The sequence below is a fragment of the Lissotriton helveticus genome, chromosome 9, assembly GCF_964261635.1.
Source record: "Lissotriton helveticus chromosome 9, aLisHel1.1, whole genome shotgun sequence".
NCBI classification, from domain to species: domain Eukaryota; kingdom Metazoa; phylum Chordata; class Amphibia; order Caudata; family Salamandridae; genus Lissotriton; species Lissotriton helveticus.
Window position 1 is genome coordinate 428,261,407 of NC_136070.1, and position 24,954 is coordinate 428,286,360.

Here is a 24,954-nt window from a genome sequence, read left to right on the forward strand (position 1 = left end):
AATGCCATTGACTCCAGTAGTTACAGTGTCATTTAGACCCACGTGTAAGTGCTAAAACTGGCACAAATAGCATTAACAACCGTTTTAGCACCATTAAGAGAAGAGCGCAGTGGGCACTTGTTTCTCTTTTATCTGGGCACTTAGCTTTTAGTCTTCAGTAACTGCACAAGCAAAACAGTGTGCAGTGGGTATCATGTGCAGAACAGGCACAACAGTATGCGTGATAATCCCTGTTTTGTTTACTGGGGTGTAAATAGGGTTCAGATCCACACCGATGCCCGGCACATATGTTGTTTGTGCCAGGGTTTTTTTTGTGCCACGTATAGTGATTAATTTGTTAAGTATTAAATGGTGGTGGCCAAACTTTTTCTCAGAAGCTCACGCCGCCTGTCAAAAGGTGGGGTTGCTGAATTCCAAGGCTGTCTAGTTTTGATTCCACCTCTTGTCTTTTTCAACCACCACCCTACAATCCCTGCCCATTTATATTATAATCACACGCCAATCCCCTTAACCTCGCTCTGCCCTACTACCTTACCCCCACCTGAGTTCTCTGTTTTTGAGGTATCCATAGACGCACTCACTCTGATGGTACGACATACCCCTTCCAACTCACTTACGCTCTTCCTCCTCTAGCAGGGGTCTGCATATGATATAAATACCACTTTCTGTCTATTTCCCACGCTAGTGCAGATATACCACTGGATTGTAAAGTTCATGTTGCTTTTCTTTAATCCTACGTCACGTGTACTGTTCTAATCATTTTGTCATATTATACTGTACTGATAAAATGCCTCAATAAAAAAGAATTTGCAAAATCTCACCCCTGCTTTCTCCCTTTTTCACTGTTTTTACATCATTCTCTTCCCCAGTTTTTCCCCCTTTTCTGCCTTTCTGTCTCTTGTTCTGGATCAGACTCTATCTTGGTTTAACATGTTTTGATCCCCACTTGCAACCACCTGCACTTCACCCTTAGCTCATACTTGCACACCTAAATTGCACTTCTGTTTACTTTTGTAACTCATTTTCCTTACTTGTATGTTATGACTCCTGTAGCAGGAGTACATTTGGAAGCAAACTCCCCTTTTGTGAATTGAATGAATGAATAGCATTTTTATACCGCGCAAAACTTAGCCCCAAGGGGCATCAAGGCGCCAGACAGACAAACAAAAGATCCACATTACCAGATAGATGAACAAGGAAGCCAGCACAAGGCGCAGTCCCTAATATGCCTGGGAGAAAAGTCAGGTGTTCAGGTGTTTTTTGAAGACCGCTAAAGAGGATTGGTTAGTGAGTTCCAAAGGGAGAGAGTTCCAAAGTTTAGGAGCTAAAACAGAAAAAGCTCTGCCTCCCCACTTTGCCTTTGTGAACTTGGGGACCACAAGCAAATTCTTGGAGGAAGACCGGAGGGTTCTACTGGGGGAACACTTTAAATATCTGTGAAAAACCAGTGTCGCAATTTTAATTAAAACAATATTTATCTGTAGGTACAACTATTAACCAGTGGCGGTTGGTGACATACAAAAATGGTGAGGCACACAGTCAAGCTCACAAACACACACACACATACTGTCACAATCAGAAAAATAGCCACAAAAACACACGCAATCAAAATATATTGCAAGTCAGGGAGGCACCATATTTAACAAATAAAAAATTTAAGTTTCACTTACCTTAGCCTGCAGCACGTCGTCATGTTCTCCAGTCCATAGCTCCAACTCCTTCGAGTGCGAGGTGATGACCTAAAGCAAACTACCTTATCCAATCCAGATGCTGCTCTCATGCTGTTTAGCAGCATGGGTGCAGCATGAGTTAAGTGTTTGAATTGGCTGGAGGAGGCTGGCTCAGCTCTCTTCCGAAGTTACTGGAGGTCTGTACCTGCTCTCCAACCCAGCTGTCTAAGACAGTTGTGTTGGAGAGTTTGAATTGCGCATGTCGGGCTGGCCGTAGCAACATAGCCGGCCAAATTGACATGCCCACTTAAAAATGAAGAGACCATTCCTCTTGGCTGCCAGTCAGCAGTAATGAAGCACTGGCCACGCCCTGCCCTCACTCTCCGTTCGGCAGAAAGCTGGAAAAATAAAATGGTAATAAAATAATTTTATTACCATTTTATTTTTTCCAACTTGCTGTGCATCAGTGTGATGGGGTGGCACTCCTCCGCTCACATTAAGGAACCACCACTGCTATTAACAAGACATACAATCCCTCTAATTCTGTTTTGCAGAGGCTGCCTCAAACAATATCATTTTCTCCAGTCACAACTTTGTGCAGTCAATTTCTGAAACATTCAACACATAAAGCACATCTTGATACCTCCTATTCAAGAATGTTCTGCTAGGAACTCAAACTGTCACAAAAAACACAAATGGCTTGGCCTATTGACTTTATCAATGCTCATTCATGTAGTTATTTCGTTTGTTGCTTTATAAAGTGCTGTATATCTCCTTCCTGTCACTTCAAAGCACTGTGGTATTGTATCAGAGTTTGTGTGATCTGGGAAGTTCGAATTAATTTTGATATTCTTCGGTGGCCTCTCATGATCTGCAAATAATTTAATTCACGTTTATTTGTAGTCAAATTGGGAAAATCCAGTTTTCATAAATTTTTTGAGTTGCAAGTGGTTTGGTTCGGCCTTTAGACTTGGATTAGGGCATGTCATTACCTTAAACCTTGGACTCCTGGTGATCTACCGCTCTATTTTCACATAAATCTCTGTTGGTTTTGTAGCTGTGCAGTCGTTGAGTGGACGTTTAAAGATGGTGCTTAGTAGAGTGATAATTTCTGTAGATATCCTGGTCCATGGCTGCATAAGGCTTCATGCTTTGCGGGGCGGCATTGAATTGAATCCTGACTTCCCCTGGGTGCCAGTGGAGTGGTTTCAGAGTTGGCTACTCTTTCATGTAATTACTAGCCAACTTGTTTTGTGGCTCTGCAGTATTAGATGGTTTTCAACAAAGTCTATTCTAGACAGACCATGTCCAAGACTGTTGTCCGCTCTTTCTGGTGGTTATTTACCGTTGGGACTCATGTACTTCCTTTGATAATAATGGATGTATTTATCATGGTCTCGCAGTTCGGATTGGCTGCTTCTATTGTAGTAGGACCGAGGCTGTTTGCATATGTTAATGTTAATGTTAATCAGCATTTGTTGAGCGCTCGTACGCCCGGAGGCTTCATGGCGCTATAGAGAGGAACAAGGCGCGACAGTCAAATAGTAGAGATGAAGCAGTTCAGTGATGTGCCTGAGAGAAGAGCCAGGTCTTCAGGGAATGTCTAAAGCTGAGGATGTTGTTGCTCAGTTTTAGATGAAGGGGAAGAGAGTTCCAGAAGGCAGCTGCAAGGTGGTCAAAGCAGCTGCCTCCGAGACGCTTCCTCTTATACGGAGGAACAGCCAGGAGGGATTTATGGGTGGACCGGAGGTTGCGGGAAGGACTATATCTTTTAAATAAGTCTCTAATGAATAGGGGGCCAATGTCATGTAAAGACTTAAATAGAATGCACCCGGCTTTGAAGGCCACGCGTTGCTCAACCGGCAGCCAGTGTAGCTGCTTCAGGCCAAGTCTGACTGATTGCCTCCTAGGGATGTTCAAAAGAAGTCTGGCTGCTTGGTTCTGAACCAGCTGGAGGCGTTTAAGCTCTCCAGTTTGGAGCCCAAGGTAGAGACTGTTGGAGAAGTCCAATCTGGACAGAACCAAGGAGATGACGATCTGTGTAAGGGCCGCTGAGGAGAAGAAACAGGCAATTTTTTTAATTTTCTTCAACTGAAAGAAGCTGGAGGACACAACTGCTCCCACCTGTTTTTTTAAAGAGAGATCCTCACTAATGAAGATACCTAGGCTCTTGACCGAGAGTGACTTAGATGGGGGGGCGCCCATACTGGAGGGCCAGAAGCTGGGATTCCAACTAAGTGTACTCTGTCCAGGCAGGACCAGTTCGGTCTTGCCTGGGTTAAGTTTCAGATGATTGCAGCTCATCCAACTCAGAATGTGGGACATGGTGTTTTGAAATTCTACCACAGAGTCCTTGGTGTTCAAAGGGAAGATGAGCTGCAAATCATCAGCATAGTTGAAGATGGTTACCTTTGCTTTCCTGAGGGAGTACAAAAGGGGGCGTAGGTACAAATTAAAAAGCAGAGGAGATAACGAGGAGCCTTGAGGTACTCCGCAGATAGTGGATATAGTAGGAGCCGTGAAGGAGCCCAGTCTGACCGATTGAGTTCGGCCAGAAATAAATGAGCGGATCCAGCTCAGCGCAGGGCCCCTAAGGCCTGCCTGCTCGACACGGTCGACCAAGATGGTATGGTCGACCGTGTCGAACGCAGCAGAGAGGTCCAGTAGCACCAGAGCCTGATGGATCCCTTCATCCGCGTTCCGCCTCAGAGTATTCTGCACCGAAAGAATGACCGCTTCGGTAGAATGGCAAGGGCGGAAGCCAGCCTGATTAGGTGCAAGATACTCTGATTTTTCCAGAAATGTGGAAATGCTGTCACAGACGTGAGACTCCAGAAGTTTGGCACAGTATGGCAGCAAAGATATGGGTCTGTAGTTGAGCGGATCTAGCGGGTTAGCTCCTGCCTTTTTTATAAGGGGGATGAGGAGGGCTTTTTTGAAGTTGTTTGGAACTTTACCCTGAGTAAGTGATCCATTCAGCATGGAAAGTAAGCACCCGGGGAAACTGGCGCCCACTTCTTTCAGAATGTGAGGGGGGCAGATGTCATCAGGGGAGCCGGATTTGACCTTTGTAAGGAGTTTGGATAAATTGGCATTTTCAATAGGGGGATAGGAGTCCAGGGTAGCAAAATTATGAAAAGTGTCTGCAAAAAGAAGAGGAGGCTGAGTGGTAGGGATACTTTGTTTAATGGTACAGATTTTATCGAAAAAGAAGGAGTTTAGTGAGTTGCAGAGCTCCTGGGTGGGGACCATCGGGAGAGAGGTTCTGTCACTGGTGCTAAGGTTTTCCACAATATTGAACAATTCTCTTGATTTATTATGAGCCTTGAGAATTTTTTCCGAAAAGTAGTCAGTTTTGTGTTTCAGAATAAGCTTTTGGTAGTCCTTACGAGCCTTACAGTAGTTAGCCCTGTCTTGTTCTGAGTAGGCTGTTCGCCACTTTTGCTCCATTTGACGGACTTCGAGTTTAAGAGTTTTCAAATGAGGTGTAAACCACCTATGAGCGTCATTGGGGCGAGAGCGGGGAAAGTTGGTACAGGGAGCATGAGCATCAGCTGCCTGAAGTAGCCACTCAGAAAAGGCTTCTTCCATTTCTTCGATGCCCTGATCGAGTGAAGGAAGGGAGGAGGTTAAGGATCCAATAAAAGCGGGGATGTCAACATTCTTCCACATTCTAGTCTTTCCTCCTAGCTGGGGCAGGGGCTTTCTACTTCTTTCAGTGGTCATGGTGAAGTTGATCAGAAAATGATCCGACCAAATGCAGGGCGTGATGGACTTAATAGCCAGGGAGATGTTTTGAGACCAAATTTGGTCTAGGCTATGCCCTTTATCATGCGTTGAAAGGTGAATATGTTGGATGAGGTTCATGTCTAGGAGGGTCTCTTTCAGCATAGCTGCCTGAGAGTCAGACTCAACCGAGTCCAGCCAGAGGTTGAAATCTCCCAGCAGCACGATTTTATTGTGGGAAATTATCAAGGGGGCAAGTTGTTCTGCTAGGGATGCCGTGAAAGTGGGCATATTTTGAGGGGGGCGGTATATGAGGATCAGAAGTAGTGATCCAGTATTCATGTCCATTTTAAAAATCAGGTTGTCTGATCCTATTAAATCAAGGGATGGTAAGGAAGAGACTTTATGGGTGTTGCGGATAATCGCAGCTACCCCTCCGCCCCTTTTACCGGCTGGTCTGTTGACATGCAGGATGTAATAGTTCGAGGGAACTGCAGCCAAAATGTCAGGCAGGGATCCCACATTAAGCCAGGTCTCTGAGAGAAATAAAAAGTCTGGTTGTTCGGCCTGGAGCAGGAGAAAGATATCCAAGTAGTGTTTAACCATGGACCTGGTATTTAAGTATAGACATTTGAGGGTAATTTCAGAGTCATGAGGGGTCAAAGGGGGAAACAAGGATTTAGGCTTGGGAGCTTTGTCAAGATTGAATTCAGGCTTCAAGATACCATAAATGGCGGCACGCTTTAAGGTGTAAGCAGGTGGGGCGAGTCCAGCGCTATCAGAGGGTCTAAGTGACAGCAGCGAAGAGGAGGAGTATTTGTAATTAAGGCCAGGGGTTCTGGCCCCAGGCCCCGGTCTGCCGCGGACGGGCGCAGACGGGCTTGACTTATGCGCAACTTCGGCGCGCATTCGTCGCGCCCGCTGCGCTCCTGAATACACATTGTTTATATGGCCTGCCTCCCGGGAGAACTAGACCGCTAGATCCGGTCCAGCTCCACCCAAGATGGCGGCTCGCCTCACCCTCCACGCAAACGGCACCAGCCGCGATGGAACAGGGCGGGCTACAGAGGAATAAGCAGTACAATCGGTAGGTGCTAATAAAACAGTGCTTTTATCAATTTAAATGAAGATTAAAACTTTCAAACGCGCTGGCGCTTAAATCGCGCTGGAGCAACGACAGTGTCTGCCAAGTAACTGCGCTATCGGCAAAATGATTTGCAGGGTTCCGCGAGGGCCAGGCTGCTGCCACCAGCCACCAGCCAAGCATATGGTTGCTCCCCTTCTGCAAGGGTGAATAAAAAGGCGGACTGGAATGCACTCAACGCGATATCTAAAAGCGAATAGTTTTATATGCATTACACTCATAACCGTTCATTATTTTAATGCATTTATCATGGGGTGAGTTATGCAATAATGCATTATTAATAAGACTGGTATGACACAATCCAGCCATTGTACGTAGACAAATGTCATGATTTTCCCAAGATGATAGTCAATGTGTAGCATATCATGAGGGTATCTTTAAGCCAGTCCTGGGTTTTCTGTCAGCAGTATGGGCATAAAAGGTCCCTATATGAATAAGCCTTCATTCCAAGTGCTGTGTAAATCTGGATTTTGTGACTGAATCTGGATTCTGAGTTGTTTGGCATTTACAGCACATCTGCAATTTTTCCCAGGCACATTTCGGCAGGATAAACCTTGAGCAAACTGTCTGAAGAAGAATGTTACAAAAGAAGCAAAACCTGTGGTAATCGGGTGCACAGATTGGAGTGCCGCAAACTGTGCCTCAGTTTAGCCTGCACAGCTCAGAATGGGTGGGTGGCACCTTACGTTATACATTTTTCACTCTGCAGTATTGGTGTTTGCCAGGTGCGGTAGTCCCACCCAATTGCCGGGATACTTTTAATGAGTCCTTTGTGTCGGTGGCAGAAAAAACAAGACTAGTTAAGCGCCATCAGCATGACATTGGGCTTATTGACATCCATACTACTGTGTGAGGCAGACCAGGAACTCCCTGCCATAATCACTGCTCCACTCCACGTGCTTCGCGGCCATGGTTCAAACAAGCACACCATGGAAGTGCATTGCTTGGGATGAAGTACTGCTTTGAAGTAGGTTCCTGTTACAACCTAAAAGTCCTAGCGTGTTCCCTTAGCATGAAGCGGATGTGTAACTACATATCATACCCTTTTTTTGCCTCCCTCAGCAATGGAGATGTCCCCTAATTACATCCCTAAAGTTAGATGCCGCCACTTGTATGCAGTGGGCCCTCGGTGTGGGCCTCCATGCTAAAAGGAGGATGCCGGGATTTATTTTGGAGGTGGGTGGAGTGCGGCTCGTCTGAGCCCAGGCATTGCTATGTGCTTGCCTAATGGAGTCAGCATGCTGGGATGCCCCCTTTGGAGTAATGTTATTGCTCTCTGGTCGCCGCTCTGTCTGCCAGTCTGTCTACCTCCCCATTGCAGGCAGTGTATAAAATTCTCTGAAGTGACTACCACTGATGGATAATGGCTTGCCAAAAATACCTTTAACGTTCGAGGAGCATTCTAGGGAAGCACTTATGGACCTTTTATTTTGTTTTGTTGCAGAAATGCCTTTCGATCCGTCTGTTTTTCTAATCTCCATTGACATTTGTAGAGACGGTGAATTTTATTTACATGAGTTCTGAGGATGACAGAAAGGGTAGTGTTTGTGAATTTAAAATGTATTCTTCGCCAATATTTAAGGCAAACGAAGGAACACCTCATATGAAAGAAAAAAAAATTATTGGAGCATTCAGCATATAGGCATGGAAGAGCCTTAATAGGCATTTGAATGGGGAAGTTGATGGGTGTGTAGTTAAAATGTAAGCTTTCTTTGGTTGAACCTGTACTCGTTAATTTTTTTATTTATTGAATTACCTTTATACATTTCTACTTGTACGTGACAACACTGTAAGGTGCATGTGCTGACATTACTGATGAGTTTTGCTCACGCACACTTATTTCCTTTGTCGAAAGGACGGAAATAGTTTATTGTTGGAACTAACCAACATCACATCTTACCTACAGTGCACCCTCAAAATCCTGCCCTTTCCTCATCACACTTTTTCTGAAACTGATCTGTGGATGTGTACGTGTGTATAACCCACCCCCTCCTTATTCTCTGGTGCTTACACCCCCTTCACAGGCTCTGAAGGGGGAGTGAGCACCAGAGAATATGGAGGGGTGGGTTATACACAGCCATTAACCTTTCTTTTGTCTCGCTGCCTGCCTGTTGGTTCCTTTTGTCCTCTGTGCCATGTTTGCAGTGCGTCGCAAAGACTGCAGCTTGTTTTAATGTGTTTTGACGAGTTTGAACAACTTACCTTTTGAGCTAAAACATGATCTGATTTTCATGCAGATTTGTAAGCCATTCGGTGCCTTTGTCTATTAATAATGCCTTTCTGTAAGATCTTTTTAATACAATGTTATAAGACAGCTGAAGGAATTAGTTGTTTGGGGGCTTGTACTGTATTAATTATGTTCTAATGGATCGTTAAGACCGTAGTTTTATCCCAGTCTAACCTTAACACGTCCTTATGTAAATATGTATATAGGTTACTTTAATTTGTAGTTTGTATATTGCCTCAATATCCTAATCCTTAAACCCTACAACTTGGATCAAACTCTATATGTTTACTATCCAGTCTGTACATGAATTTAAGTAATGTGCTCCTATTGCTTTGTGTACAGCATTTCTTGTTGAAACACATTCAATAAATACGATTTTTTTTGCATCTTAAATTACCGTGTATTCAGATTATATTTCGACTTGTTGTCAACAAGTTTATAATAAGTTCATGCAAGTTTCTCCCCTGAAAAAAAGTTTGAAAATGGCAACTCTTATTACAACTGGCAAGCCAAGCTGGGCACACAAAAGCTATTTAATTAGTATAATTCACTTAGTTCGAAAACATCTAGTTAAAAAAGAATGGTAGGAAGGAATTGTTTGGAAAATTTGTTTTTCCATTTAAAATGTCTTTTTTTTTAAAACAATTAGTTTGAACTGTGTTTTGCCTGTAAACATTGTGCTTTAAATATTAAGGCAAAGTCCCAGTCTTTTGCGCCCTGCTTCCTCTCCCGCCTGGTCCTTTCTCTCCCAACCCCAAAATCTTTACTTGATTTTTCCCTTTCACCCTTATTATTTTCCAAATATTTTGTCTATTACTTTAACTATGTCTTAGTTTTTTTAGTAATTTGATTGTTGAACCATTCCATTTAAATTAGATTGTTTTCTAGGTTTTGCCTACAAAGCTGTCTGTTGTTGAAGAACTATTGTCTACAATACATTAAGTGGGCTTTTGATCAGCCCCTTGCTCATGACTGGATGGCTTTCCTGTCTGTCTCAATTCTTTGTTCCTTAGTGGATGGCTTTCTCCTCTATACCGCCCTGGAGCAGTAACTCTTTAACTTGATTTGGATTGGATGAATTGTATTGTTCCACTTCTGACTTGAGGGACTGTTGTTCTTTCCCTTTTTACACTCCAGGTGTAGTTCATGTTTTTCCTTGCTTTCTCCCCCATCCACTTGTTGCTCTTCACCTCCTCAGCCCGCTACTTCCTTTTTCGGGTTTCTCCACTTCCCGTTGCTATCCTGTTTCACTTTTTTATATGACACTTTTTAAAATATGTATCAAGCACACCCTTAATCTCTATTTGCGACCCGGCCTCTCCCCATTTGTCCGTTGCTCCCTGGTCACACTCTCCAATATGTGTATGCACATATATGTATGTGTGTGTGTATATATATATATATATATATAAATACACATTTCTGTATCCAATCCCATGGGTTGCAGAAATAAGAAGGCAGGCACACTGGAATCCGATTTACAAAATTTAATAGCACCAAACCCCCCTCACCCCTTACAGACGCGTTTCGCCTTCGCAGGCTTCGTCAGTGTAACACAGTGTATGGTTAAAGTCGCCATTTATAAAGCCAATTGCCCTGTACATATTGATCAACCTAAAAGAAGGACAACAACTCTGCAAAATTACAGTGGCCATCTTGTAACGTGCAAATGGCATTTACATTGTTGGCTTGAAAGTGGCGAGTGCAGTGAAAAGTGCATAGTGCGTGTTTAAAAACATATGGATTAACCATTCAATGTACATTAATTCATTTAGTTTATATACACAGCGAGAATCACTTTTTGCTATATTGGATTCAGTAGCACCAAAAAGATATATTTCTTTCATTTTTGATTTGTTCACATTTACTAAAGTGCAACAGTATCTTCATTACGCCCTGAATGGGCAATTCCATAAGCAATAAAAACATATCTCGTAAGGACAAATTCACTTTTTTTGAGAATACTTCTTCTCTATATACAGATTAGCCAAGCAAGTGGAGGTTTTCTACAGATACATAAGGTACCGTACTCACAGGTGCACCCAAAGTTCTTCATTATTGTTTAGCCCCCAAGGAGTCATGGTTTTAAGACTGATGATGTATTTTGACTCTAGTACTCGGAGGGATTTTTCCCTATCCCCTCCTCTTTCTGATTTGGGAACCTGATCCATGCAGTAAAAACTAAGTTTTTCCCATTTGCTTTGATGGTACTCAGCAAAATGGCGGGCAACAGGATAAGACTTATCATTATTTGTAATGGCCCGCATGTGCTCAAGAATTCTTAGTTTTACCGGTTTTATTGTGCTGCCGATATATCGCAGCTTGCAGGGACAGGTCAGGCAGTATACAGTATACTCAGAATGGCAATTGAGCAACTGTTTGATTTTGATATTGGGTCTTTTCTCCCCTGTTCTGTTGGGATAATCCTGTGCTTTGCTACTGAATTTGCAGGCCTTACATTTTAGACACGGGAAGAAACCAACTATGTTTGTCACCTTGATGGGTTGGACCGATGGTTTAAAGTGACTGTGGACCAGGTGATCTGCCAGCGAAGGACATCTCCTGTAGGTTATTAAGGGTCTTTTTGGCAGACTGTTTTTCAACGTTTTGTCAGCCGTTAGTATGTGCCAGTGTTTTTGGAAGATGTTAACTACCTCTGACGATTTGGTGCTGAATTCCGTGATCATTCGCACCTCGTCGGGTGCCTTCTCTTTCACCTTCGGAGTTAGGAGGTCCCTCCTATTAACCCCAGAGGCTTTTGTTTTTGCTTGTTTGAGGAGTTCCTTGTTGTACCCTCTATCCTCAAACCTCTCTTGTGCTTCCCTTATGGCGAGGCTGTAGTCTCGGTCCAGAGAGCAATTTCTCTTTAGACGTAGAAACTCGCCATAAGGTACATTTTTCACTAAGCTTTTTGGGTGATAAGAGTTGGCGTGCAGAACAGCATTCCCCGCCGTAGGTTTTCTATACAGGCGGGTCTGCAAGATGTTATTATGTACAAACACCTCCAAATCGAGATAGTTAATACTAGTGGCACTGATGGTACTTGTAAACCTTAGGTTGAGAGTATTTGTGTTCAAAATTGTAATATACTCTTCTGCTGACTGACGATCACCCTGCCATATTATGAACAGGTCATCTATGTACCTGGTCCACATCAAGATTTTTTCGGTCCATTTTTGGTTGGAGTCCCTCCAGGCCTCGTGCCTCTCCCACCAGCCCACGAATAAATTCGCGTAGCTGGGGGAGAAACACGAACCCATGGAGGTACCTCTCTTTTGATTGTACATTGTCCCATCAAATAAAAAGTTATTATTGAACAAACAGAATCTAATCATAGACAATATCATCGAGCTATGGTTCAAAAACTGTTCAGGTTTAAGATCCAGGAACCATTTGATGGCAACCAAACCCTGTTCGTGATCAATACATGTATAAAGGTTGACCACATCAAGTGTGATCAACAACATTCCAAAACATTCCAAAAAAAAAAAAAAAAAAAAAAAAGAAAAAAAAAAAATATATATATATATATATATATATATATGTATGTACATGTGTGTATATATATATATGTATGTACATGTGTGTGTATATACACACGTATATACATACATACATACATGTATAATCTAAAATGCCAATGCAAACAAGCATTGGCAGAACCATTAGCTCAGCCGTTTCAAGACGAGAGATCTGGCTTTTTCGGTGCTTATTCATGAGTTATTATTGGCTACAGAAACATGATATGGTCTGCAGGAGCAGCCCATGGTAGCACTTATTGTTTCTTAAATAAGTCCCACTACTTTAGGCTTTACATAGTGCAAGCAAACAACTATAGTATTTCGCTTAAATGTATTGATCGAAAGCAATAAGGCCAGATGCTTGTATTTTCAATGCGTTTATATTTATAAAATGTAGACTTTTGATATCTCTAGCTCGAATTATTCATGAACTGTTAATAATGCAGATTTTTCTTTTCTTCTTAGAAACATGAAGAAATGGAGTGTCCGTCTGTTGTTGTTGCTTGTCCTCATAAATGTAGTGTCAAAACACTTTTGAGAAGTGAGGTAAGACTTTGTACCAAAAAGCCACAACAAAGGTGCCCACAGTGTGTTTCTGGCCCTTCTCCAGTGAGACATTCCAAGGGTTGTCTCGTTTCTTTTGACTCCCTTTTATCTCCTAGACGTAAAAAAGCTGATTAATTGTACAACTCGCCAAATATACCTTTTTTTAAATGAAGTGCTGCTCCAGATTAGTAATGATGTAATAAAGACATACATATGCTTGCCAAAGCTGGACTCCGTTATACCTTACATCCCTCGTTATGTAAGGTAAGGTGGCCACTTCAATCAGATTAATATAATGGTGCAGTCTTAGACCAGTATCTGTTCTTTTTCTCAATGTGCAGGAATAACGTGAAAATGCACAATTTCTTTTATGATTATGACACTTCTTAATGGCAAAAATTATTTAGGTTTGCAGAATAGGGCCTGCACCTGCTGCTGTATCATAAATGCTCGGCCTTTCCTGCTGTAAATTAAGTGATGGATACTTATAAAGTACGGTTATTTTTGTTCACTTTAATTCCAATCAATGCCATAATTGTTCTTTCCATACAATGTTGCCAACTTTATGACTGTTCTATTTTGGAGCAATCTTCAGACCTGCCAACTCACACAAGGCCACGTGGTATGTCAAATGATATCTGCTTCTTCCACATGGTCCCCCGTTCACTAGCTGTTATCACACTGTAGAAGATGTGTGCTAGGAACAACCGCAAACAGCAAGTTTCCAACTCATTGTGTGGAGACTGAGTACAGATGATCTCCTTATGGGTTTGGCAACTTGCCTATGACTTCCCTGGCAGTTTTAGAAGCTTATGTTTGTTTGTCTTTAGGAGGTTTAGAGCAGCTCTTCTGCACTGACCTGCCCCCTCTGAATGGACCTATGCTCTCAGTAGCATGCCCATGGCTGGAGAGGAAATGGGCTTAAGGTATTTCCCCATCTGAGTTCCCTCCTATCACTATTGTTTTGGGAGGTTGAAACGTCTGTATCCTTAAACATGGCTTTGAAAGAAAAAAGAAACAGAGATGGGTTTAGGTGTACCCAGATCAATCATATTGAGCGAGCCTCAGTTTGATGACTTTAGCTGCAAAGTTTCAAACAAAATAACAAAGAGTTTGCAGTGAGTAGATGTGAATTATTTGTACGTTACTCATGGTTTCCTAATGAATTTTAGGAGTAAACCCTGGTGCACCACAAGAGTTAGACATGAGTTTAAAAACAGAAAAAGACACTTGGGGTGTATTTTGTTATATATTTGTTGAAAATTATTGTTGTCCTTGAACGTGGTGACAAACAGGCGATATCTGTATTTGTTTGCATACATGCCAACCCTCCCAATTCATTTGGGAGACTATAGATTTCAAGGCTAGTCTCCCGCCTTCCAATCCCTACATCTAAAAACCCAAATCCTCCGCAGGTTTCTAGCGACAGGAACTTGTCTTGTGTGACTCGGAGTGTGCACTGCCAGTAACCTGCTCCTTTGTTACACCCCCTCTGCCTGCCATAGCAACTGGTGGAGGAGCTAGCGAACATGATGGCCGCTAGGAGATATAGCTCCGTAGCGAACTCTCACTTCATCTTCCAGAGCGGCGGATCACCGTAGACTAAATATCGTCCTTCTCCATCAGTCCATCGCAGATAAATGAGCCACGACATCCCCGCCAGTGAACATGCCAAGATGCCCCACACCGCCCGCACCTCGAAACGTTGCCGGCTGGCCCTACTGGGGAGAAAAATACCGCATTGTGGATTTCGTTTACCTGCACTGATTGTAAGGCACAGGTGCGGCTGGAGGGGCCCGCGTGCCCGACCTGCGGGATCCCCCGAGTTCGGACCTATATCGGGGACCGAGCCCACGACTGGGAGATACGTAGACTTTGGCAGTAGCCGCGCACCGTCCCACTACATTCAAAACACTCCTCTGAAGTTAGAGATTCCAAACCATCCACCTCCAGGGGATCCTTTCCTATGCCTCCGCCTGTGTTGTCTCCCTGCGACTTCTGGGGGCTCTGAGACCATGGTTCCTGGTGGAGGCATGGGGGCTCTATTGACAGCCTACCACGTTCCGTGTTGAGGCATTACTATTGGCCCCTAAGACACCCTGGGTCACCTTTCCACTGGGATCCTGCCCCAATGCACTACTGCTGCTGTGAATAGGGATTATCTGCTGACTCTGGAACTGTCCCTTCTACCTCTCATCACTATTGAACTGGGGGCGAGCTGAAGGACGAAGTGGACAGCGCTTCCCTGTAACACCGGGGCTTTAGATGGAACCGTGTCGATGCCCCCTGGGCGGAATCCATAAATACTTACATTGAAGCCAGAGCAACCTTGGCAGATGCTCGGTGGAGGTGTCCTACGAAGCAATAGAGGAGTTTGGCTATGGTTCACTCCCTCGGCCGTCACCTACCCAGCCGGACATCGGACTTTGTTTTTCTTGTCTCCCCGTTGTGTTTCCCTCCCTCCCCCACCTCCTTCCTCTGTCGTATTCCTGATACCCCTCTCTCCTTTGCTAAGTGTAATTGTGTTCTTTCCCTTGCTCAACTGCACTTTTAGTGTTGGACATTGATGTTGTGTATCTATTTTTTATAACCTATGTAACATCCACGTTCTCCCTCATGTAAAGCACTCTGATACCTCTGGGTCTAGCCAGGGCTATATAAAACTCCAAATAAATAAATAGCGCTTTATACGTGCTCCTGATAGGCAATGGGAAATGTATATTTGCATTTCTAGTATCCAATCCTGCAGCAGAACAGTTGCAAGCCCCATATGTGGCAATAGACCCGATTCCGGCCTCAACATAAGTCGATGGGAGGAATACAGTCTCATGATTCTTTTTTGTAAATCTCCCACTTTCCTTTTCTAAAATGTTGGCGTGTATGTCTTTGTTTCCCCCTATTGTTAATTTATTGGCATTGAAAATGAAACAAATGATAGAAAATGTTAAAACCAAAAACGTGTTGTGACAGACCACATGAGTATGTACGTTTCCTAGGTCTGTGGTTTACAATACGTCTTTAAATGTGATAGTGCACGAGAAGTGGTTTGTTGGCCATGACGAAGACCGCAATATCAAAACGCGTCACCAAATAAAGCTTTGTCTAAAACACATTCTGTTGTGTGAGCGTTTAGTTGTTGCCAGAGAAAGGACACGACCCAACTTCCTTTGAATATTTTTGGGTTTCTGCACCCACTGCTTTGCACCTACCCCGCTAGCTGGATGGGATGGACTGGTATTGGCAGAAGAAGCGCCGTTACCTGATGTATCCAGTTCCCACCGCTGCATACGAGTAACCTGAATGACTTTGATTGCTGTCAGCAGCCGGATGAGTGGCAGGTTGATCGTCTGCTACTGTGTATCAGAAGGGGCATGGCAGGTTGGCTAACTCCCGCCTGCACGATCTTTACAGTGCTTGGAGAGTGGTAGGGGCCCCCTCCGTGGACGTATCATTATCAGACGGCAAGGAATGTTTTTGTAAAACTTTGTTGCACTTTTTGGGAAGTTATCTGAGAGCACAGTCATGTCAGGTACAATTAACAAGAGATTGGAAGTAGCTTGTAAACTGTTTGATGAAAATGAGAATTTGGGAACTAATGTGGATTATGTATCTGGCAGCATAAAACTGAAAAAACGTTAAAGCAACATCCGGTGCAATATGAGAGACTTTGCAAAAAAGATATAAATTGTTGTTGGGAAGTGAGTCCCACAGGGTTTAAGGATGTTGATCACATCAACATACCAGAACCCACACCGAATATCTTGGAGGAATTGTCGCAGCTGATGGGGGTCACATGCAAAACAATGATGGGACTCTTATCTAAATATGCCAAACTGGAGTTGGATCAGATTTGTGATGAAATAAAAAAAACTCAAGGAATTTCTTGATGCACACCAGTACCAGGATGAGATCAAAATGTTCCTAAAAAATATGGAACCAGGGTTAAATAAATATGAAGAGGAAATCAAATTAAAAAAGAAGCGAATGTGCGGGATAAATTGGAGTATGCCAATGGTCGCATACTTACTTTCGGCAGGAAATATTACACAGCATGCAAAGAATATAGACCGTTGTGTGCAGTGAAACAGCAGGAGTTGATGACTTCCTAGTCAAGCTCAAATAAATACTCTGACCTGGACTAACAACCAAGGGCCTTGAATGCCAAAGCTGTGCCTTTAACTACCTTAAAGGAATACCGTTTATTTACGGGTAAATGAGGGACTTCGACGATGACCTTCCAGAGGAAGAGGAGAAAGCAACAAAAACGCAGGAAATCTTACATGGGGGGTATATCGTGTGTCCTTAAACGTGGCTTTGAAAGAAAAATCAGGTGTATCTAGGTCAATCATATTGGGAAAGACTCAGTTTATTAACTTTAGCTGCAAAGATTCAAACAAAATAAGCCTGATTCCCAAAGAGTTTGCCGTGAGTAGGTGTGAATTATCCGTGTGTTACTCGTGGTTTTCCATTCACTTTCAGGAATAAATCCTGGGACACCACAACAGTTGGACACAGCAAAATATTTGTTAATCGTTTGGTCAGTCAGGGGTCAATAAAATGGGGAAGAAGTGAGACCCTCAAATAATCGAAATGGTGGGACGTCTAGGATAACATCTAGGCCTAGGCTTTTGAATAAAAAAGGAGATGTTTACTGCTAGTTCTGAGGTTTGGTTATTTTTGTTTGATTTTCAGAGACCAGGTTTACCTAAACGTTTTTATGTACTCTAGTAGGGGCTGGGCTTTATGGGGAGAGAAAACACCCAAAGTTGCTGCTCTTTACGCCATATATCCTGCCTCAACGGCGGCAGCTGCCGTTTAATATTTTTATAAACAAATTCAGTTCCAATACAAGAACCACAAAAGCGGCACACCTGATGGCAGCAATTCCATTTATTGTGCAAAATAACGTGTTTCAGCCAAAGCCTTTGTCAAGTTAAGCAATATGATCCACTCACCAAAGGAATACTTTTTTCAGTACATAGGCACAGATGAGATACTGCCCATTTCTTTTTTTCTTTTTTCTTTTGAATATCGGCATGATTATACAAAGGATAATTATTGTTATTCTGACAAAGTTAGGCCATCTATCATAGTCCATAATTTGATTTGCATATGCAAAAGAAATACTTTACAATCGGAATAAAGAATCTATAAATATGTGATATGTGTCAAGTTTAATAATTGATATATATGTGTGTGTGTGTGTGTATATATATATGTATGGTTCCCTATGAAATGTGGGTTTTATACCAGTGCATTTTGTGCAATAAAAACATAATATATATATATATATATATATATATATATATATATATATATATATATATATATATATATATATACTGTTTATATATTTACATTGCACAAAATGCAGAAATGCATTGGTATAAAACCCATATTTTACAGGAAACCGTGATTGATTGGACATTTTTCCCATTTGCCACTAAAATACGGAATTTATCATCATAATGATAGCTCCCAAACTTTAACATTGTCAGGGATACTAGGATTATGAGGCATGGAGGGACACATTATGTGACAAGGTTTTCTAAACTGGGCCTGCAAAAAATGGAAATTATGCTGCACATTCTCTGTTAGAATAGGAAGGCCAGCACTTGACACACAAGCACATCAGACCCAAAACACTCTGATACAACATTTATCCCTTGTACTCATCAATGAAGGCACACATCCTGTAGTCACAACACATTTCAAAATTCCCAAATATTTTCTGCGGACACAGCACAGTTCAAAGTTAAACATCATTGCAGAGGCTTGCCTGTTAGGGCTCTTCTTAAAACCTAACCACATCACATCCCACCTCAGGAAGCTTCACTGGCTCCCGATCCAGAAGAGATGCCAGTTCAAGATGCTGACCCACAAATATAAAGCCCTGTACAACGAAGGACCAGCATACATCAACAAATGCAGGACCTTCCACCAACTGACCAGACACCTACGATCCGCCTCCCTCTTCCTCGCAGACATCCCCGGATCCGCTGAGGCAAAGCATAGGATGTTCCTTCTCACACCTGATGGCCAAAGCTTGGAACAACCTTCCCTAATCTCAGGACAGCCTCTTCAATCCAGCAATTCAAGCAAGGACTCAAGGCCGGGCTGTCCGAATGAACAGAACACCACGACGTAGTGAGCAACTCCACGTCTTGATACCCTCACCGGTGAGTTGCCATGCTTTATATATCCTTCATTGATGGATTTATTAAAACACAAGCAGCAGGTATATAAACTAGGCAATGTTATTGTCCAAACTACAAATAGTGATGGCCTGATAAAGTAAGACTCTTCCGCCCATTGATAGATGAAGATGAGATCTTAGCAAATGGGCCAAATCAGAAAGGCTTGCCTTGCATGCTGAGGAAAGGAGAGTCTACTTAAGACGCCGCTAGCTAACCTGTGGGACGAGATTAAATTACATTTTGAGATCTTTTAACAGGGTGAATAGATTGGCAATGTGCATATAGTAGAGACATGCTGTTGGAGAACCTCTTACTCCTTCTTATTCCTCTTTTGTAGTAACATTAACCACTTTTGTCTAAATAGACCATCTCCAAAATGCTGGGGAATCCGGATGTGTTTTGGTGTGCAGATGATTATTTTAATTTCACCTGTGTTTATATCTGTGCCTGCTTCAATTGATTCATTTCTGCTATACTTGTATGATCTGTATCAGGTGCACCTTAGTGCTAATGATAACTGTAATCTAAACGTTATGTATTACTAGTTAATAAACCATGTCATAATTATATTATAAAAACGAAATACACATTTTTAAAAAGGTTATTGTTATAAATATTCATGGGTGGTCTCATCCTTGGATCTTCATTGTTATGCTTAGTAGAGTCCTGCTGTCTATGGTTGCTAATAGAATTCCAGCCCATCACCTTCTGAATGGCAGATAAGAAACTTTTCTGATTTCAGCCTGCAAGCCATATCTGTTTTCTGGTTCTGCATTCTTTTTTTTCCACCACTAAAAATTTGACTTTACTGCTGCAGTTCGGTCTGGTTCTCATCTGAGACAAGTACCTGTTAACACTGGTCGAAATGCTACAGCCTCAGTATGAAGTACATTCTTAGGCTTGGATGTATTGGTAGCATTTTAATAAAAGGTGTACTTCGATAAAGGTCAGGGTTTAGTTTCCTTACAAACAGGGCCAGCTTTAGCATAGCAGGCAGAAACTAGAGCCCAAAGGAAACCAACTATTCACACCCTAGCATTTTTTTCATTTTAATTAGATATTTTTCCTAGAACTTGGCAGGCGACTCGCATATCATTGAGAGAGCTTTGAAAATCAGAACCATTATTGTGGGGGATGGAGACAGCAGTAATTGTCTGCTCCTTGCACATTAAAGTTGCTTGCGGCATCTGAGTGCTTGTACACTGGTTTGTCCACTAAGAGTTAAGTGAATTAACTGATTCTTGCGCCCATCCACTTTGGTGAGAGCACCTATTGCAGCAAGTTAGTTTGGTTTCAGGTGTGTGTGTATGTATATATATATATATATATATATATATATATATATATATTAATGAGCCACTACATATAAGAACAACATCAATAAACGCGTTTCGGCTCCTAACCTTTGTCATTAGAGAAACTGATACAATGTGAAAATCCCCCTTCATGAATCACAGCACCTCCGTGTAAAGCGGTGCAGCAGCAGAATTAGGCGGATACATATATATCGATTCCAACTCCTGCCTGTCGGTCCTGGATGCCAACGTCGATACAGGTACAGACCACAAAGAAAGCGCTTAGATTAAATGCAAAATATATATATACATATTCAAACTCCTTCCCGCATTCAAAGAGGGGACAACACTCCGACGGCAACATGCTTTATACATACTGCCACTTATCGTCACCAATGCTATAAACAAAGGAGAACAGCAAACTGAAAAAGAGAATGCCATCTTATGATATACATATCTCTCTGTTGATTATTGCAAAGCATTATCCACATTTCGCTCAATCAGTCTTATCTTTTCAATGTAATGCTCCTAACTTCAATTTCTTCATATGTATGCACATAGTTCATTAAAAATATTCTCTTTTTATTTTCTTTTTTAAAATAATTTTTTTCTTTCTTTCTTCATGTATCAAATTACCCCAATATTTACAGGAATATTAATGCTTTCTATGCAAAATCATCGTTACATTCGATACTTAATATTCAAATGCATCTGTGATTCACTGATAAAGTGAAATTCAAAATCCTTCCTTAGAGCATACATATTCTTGTGGTATTATCAATGTGTTTATCTGACTCCCGTCTAATTTGTTCTATACTTTATCTTTAATATCCCCCACTGGCTACATCAGTCATTCAGTTAGACTCCTTCCTTATCCAGGATCAGGACAAATATTTTTAAAGAACTGTATAAAAACAGAAAAACCTCTTAAAACCAAGCAATTTTGTGACAAAAAACTGCATCATATGTCGAGATTCAGCAGCTATATAGATTCTATTATAAAAAGACATTTAATTCTTCAGCTTCTTTCAGCCCATTCGGTTCCTTACAATTCATTTCTAAAATCAACTTGAGTGTACACTCCTCAAAACATTATCTCTGTTTCTGCACCTCATACTTTTGGGTATCGGTTCTATTTCTCTATATTTCAGTTTCGTCTCATCTTTATTATGCTCCTTCTCAAAATGTTCCACCACTGAATACTTTGTGTCATGGTCCTTATTGCCCTTGCATGTTGCAATATCCTCTTGTGCTACGGCAATGGGATACTACCTATATACTTCTTTTGGCTTGGGCAAGTGAGCACGTATACCACAAAACTGCTCTTAAAGGTTATTCTGCCTCAAATTCCTATATTCTTTCTGAATGAGGTGATATTTACTCTGTGCCTGCAAACCTTACATTTGTTACATTTCACAAAACCTTTCACAGGGTTTCAACCATGTTTCCTTGCCTGCTTTCACATCACCCCTTACTAGAGGGTTCTGCATTGATCTTGCTCTTCTAAAGCTAATCAAGGGGCATCTCTGCATATTTTGTTATGTATTCAGATCACTTCGAATTAAGTGCCAATGTTTATTTAGGGCTGCTCTGATTTGTTGATGTTGTCTCTTATATGTCATCATGAATCTTAGCTCTGTCCCCTGTGTTTTGCTGGCTTTCTTACTAAACAGTGCTATTTCTTTTTTACACTTTCCTGCTCGGTCTGAGACTCCCTTCAAAACTTCACTCGTATATCCTCTTTGTTTAATTCTCATCAGCATCTCTTTTTCTGTTTTCAGATGTTCTGTGTTTTGCTGCAGATCCTACTGACTCTATACAGATCTACAAATGGTATATTCCTGATCAATGGTATTGGAAGAAAACACTGTGCCTATAAAATGATATTTCCTGCTGTAGGTTTCCTGAAAAGAGTAGTGGTCAATTTCTTTCCTTGTACTATAACTAAAACATCTGAAAATTAAATTTCCTTATCACTGATTTTACTTGCAAATATCAAATTCAAATCATTCTTATGAACACCTTAACCGCGGTACGATTTACCGCGGTGCGCTGAAGATTACGAAAACCCGCGGTTCATGACGAGCTCAGCTCGTAATGAGTGTACAAGAGGTGTACCTCATGACGAGCTGAGCTCGTCATGAGCGTCGAAGGGGTTAATCACCTCTACTGACTTCAGTGCTTCTGCTCGGTTTCCATTCCAAATTATGAATAAATAATCTATGAAGTGCACCCAAAGTACAATATTGTTTGCCCATTTCTCCAACTCAGGGCCCCCCGCCCACCTTCTTCTCCCACCAGCCCATATACAAATTTGCATAGCTGGGCCGAAGCAGGTGCCCATAGCTCTACCCCTAAGCTGTACAAATATTTAATCATTAAACACAAATATATTCTAAGTGAGGCAATACTTTAGCATCTTCAAAAGCACCATACTGTGTTTTTTTGGGTCTCACCCTTCAAAAATGTTTCATTGCTCTCAAACCATCTTTGTGACATATACTGGTATATAATGATGTTGCATCCAGTGTTATAATCAGCTTAACCTTTTCAAAATTAACGTAGAAGATTCTCCATTAAAAAATCAGACAAATCTTTTACATGTGACGGAAGACCTGATGCCAAAGGATTTAACACGGAGTCTATGTTACTAGATCCATTTTCAAACATTTCTCCTTGCACTGCTTTAATGTGGCGTTCTGTGGGAAGTATGAACATTCTCATGAATATTTCGTAATAAGGTAAAAAAGACCGAGTTTAGGGTGATCCTGCTTCCAAAATGCAATATTCATCAAAATGTATTAGGCATTGATCTCTCCACTGTTTTTACTGACAATCAAATTAATTTTACCTATCCAGGTATTCTACCATGGTTATTCTTTTATAGCAGTTTAAATCATTAACCCCTTGCATGTTCGTGACGGAACCATTCCGTCATGAGCCACGATGGTGCTGTGCAGGTGACGGAATGGTTCCGTTACGGCCCGACCGCCACGCCTGCGCAGCGCTGATTTTGTGCCTGCTCGGTGTGTTCTATTGAGCGGGCGGGGCCGTGACGGAACCATTCCATCACAAGCACAGCGCCACTGTGGCTCGTGACGGAGTGGTCCCGTCACGAGCATGGCGGCGCCGCGCGCCCCCCTAGGGCCGCGGCAGAATTAACGCCGCGGCCAAGGGGTTAATATGTTTATATGCTTCAAACATGTACATTACTTTGGACCACGGAACTACATTTCCAGTCTTATCAAAGCTTTTCACCACCATTTTGTTACAATTTTGTAACCTCTCAATCGTACATCTGTATTCTCTATTTTTATTAATACAGTATTTCTTCTTTCTTGTTGAACTACAACATATTGCCTTTTATTTCTTAATCAGGACCTTTAAAAAGGTATCTGTATTATCATGTGGGGTTTGAGGAACAAACATTGATTTCCCCTAAAGTCTGAGCCTTCGTCCTCATTTTCAACGTGGTCAAGTCCAAAAAAATCTCATATACCTTACTTTGTACCCCCCTACTTTCCTGTACTAAAGCAATCAAACCTTCATCAGGTCAACAACTGATATCAATAAATTACTTTAGTTAGTCTTGATTCCTTGCCTTGTTTTCTTCATAATCCTTTTCTCATCATATAGTTTCATTAGCTTAAATTTCCTAATGAATTTATACAAATCCATCGTGCTCTGGGCATACATCTAGTATAATGGGGTGGCCCTGTGTCCCTCAGAACCTGGGTGTACAAGAATGTGGAGAAAGTTGGTTCTGTCGGGTAACAGAATTGATTCTTGGTATACTCAATATTAACCAATGCAAAACAACAGTACTCAAACTTTTCAGTAATAATCAATGAAAAAGGAAAAAAGACAAGGAACATGAATCACTGACACACCAAATTTGAATCAAACACAGTCTGTATTTAAGGAAAAATCCATATATTCGTTTACATTTTATGGTGTGGAACTGACATTAGACGGCTGTCAGAGTTCATGAACATACACTTTGTTCAAACAGCTCAGGTGCTTTGGTGAAAAAAGGTGTTACATGTGAACAGGATATATATACAGTGCTGTACGAATTGTTGAAAATGATCATTCAGAGGAAATCCATCCCTAGGTACATGAAGCTCCTAACTGCTTGGGTTTTAAATTTCCATTTCATGTGCGGCGGAGAGAGTAGGGTCAGGATTATCGCTAGTACGTCTACGTTTCGACCCCAAAAGATGCGTGAATTACTAATAAGCACGGCGGGTCTTCCTCAGGACAAGGCGATACCAGGGACAGCCAGAGTTAATAGAGGAAAGGTCTTAAGGGATTGGTCCACCTTTGGTTGGACTCAAGGAGCATTGAATGAAGCAAGTTCCATGATGGTGATAAATCACATCAAAATGGCAGCATGGTTCAGTCTCTCTCCGGCGCTGCTCAGAAACTGCTTGATTCATGGCAATGTGATAGTACAATCTGTGTTTCAGCTGTTGAGAGAATTTCACTCATTACATTTAATACAGTTCTTACAGCTGGTGTTACTTCCTGCTGTTCTGAGTTACCCTCACGATCTGCTCTCCACAATTTTCTTTTGCCCTGCCCCCCCTTCCTCTGTTTTTTCCTCCGTTTGGTTTCTTTACCCCTCC

General features: G+C 41.9%; 1 protein-coding gene across 3 annotated transcripts in view; it reads left to right on the forward strand.

Annotated features, from left to right (window-relative positions):
* Positions 1-24,954, forward strand: part of TRAF3 (TNF receptor associated factor 3) — a 554,449-nt gene that overhangs the window by 421,450 nt on the left and 108,045 nt on the right. For all 3 annotated transcript variants that reach the window (XM_078660220.1, XM_078660221.1, XM_078660222.1), the window contains exon 6: positions 12,754-12,834. In XM_078660220.1, the coding sequence (XP_078516346.1) occupies positions 12,754-12,834 (81 nt within the window). The remainder of the gene's footprint in view (positions 1-12,753; positions 12,835-24,954) is intronic.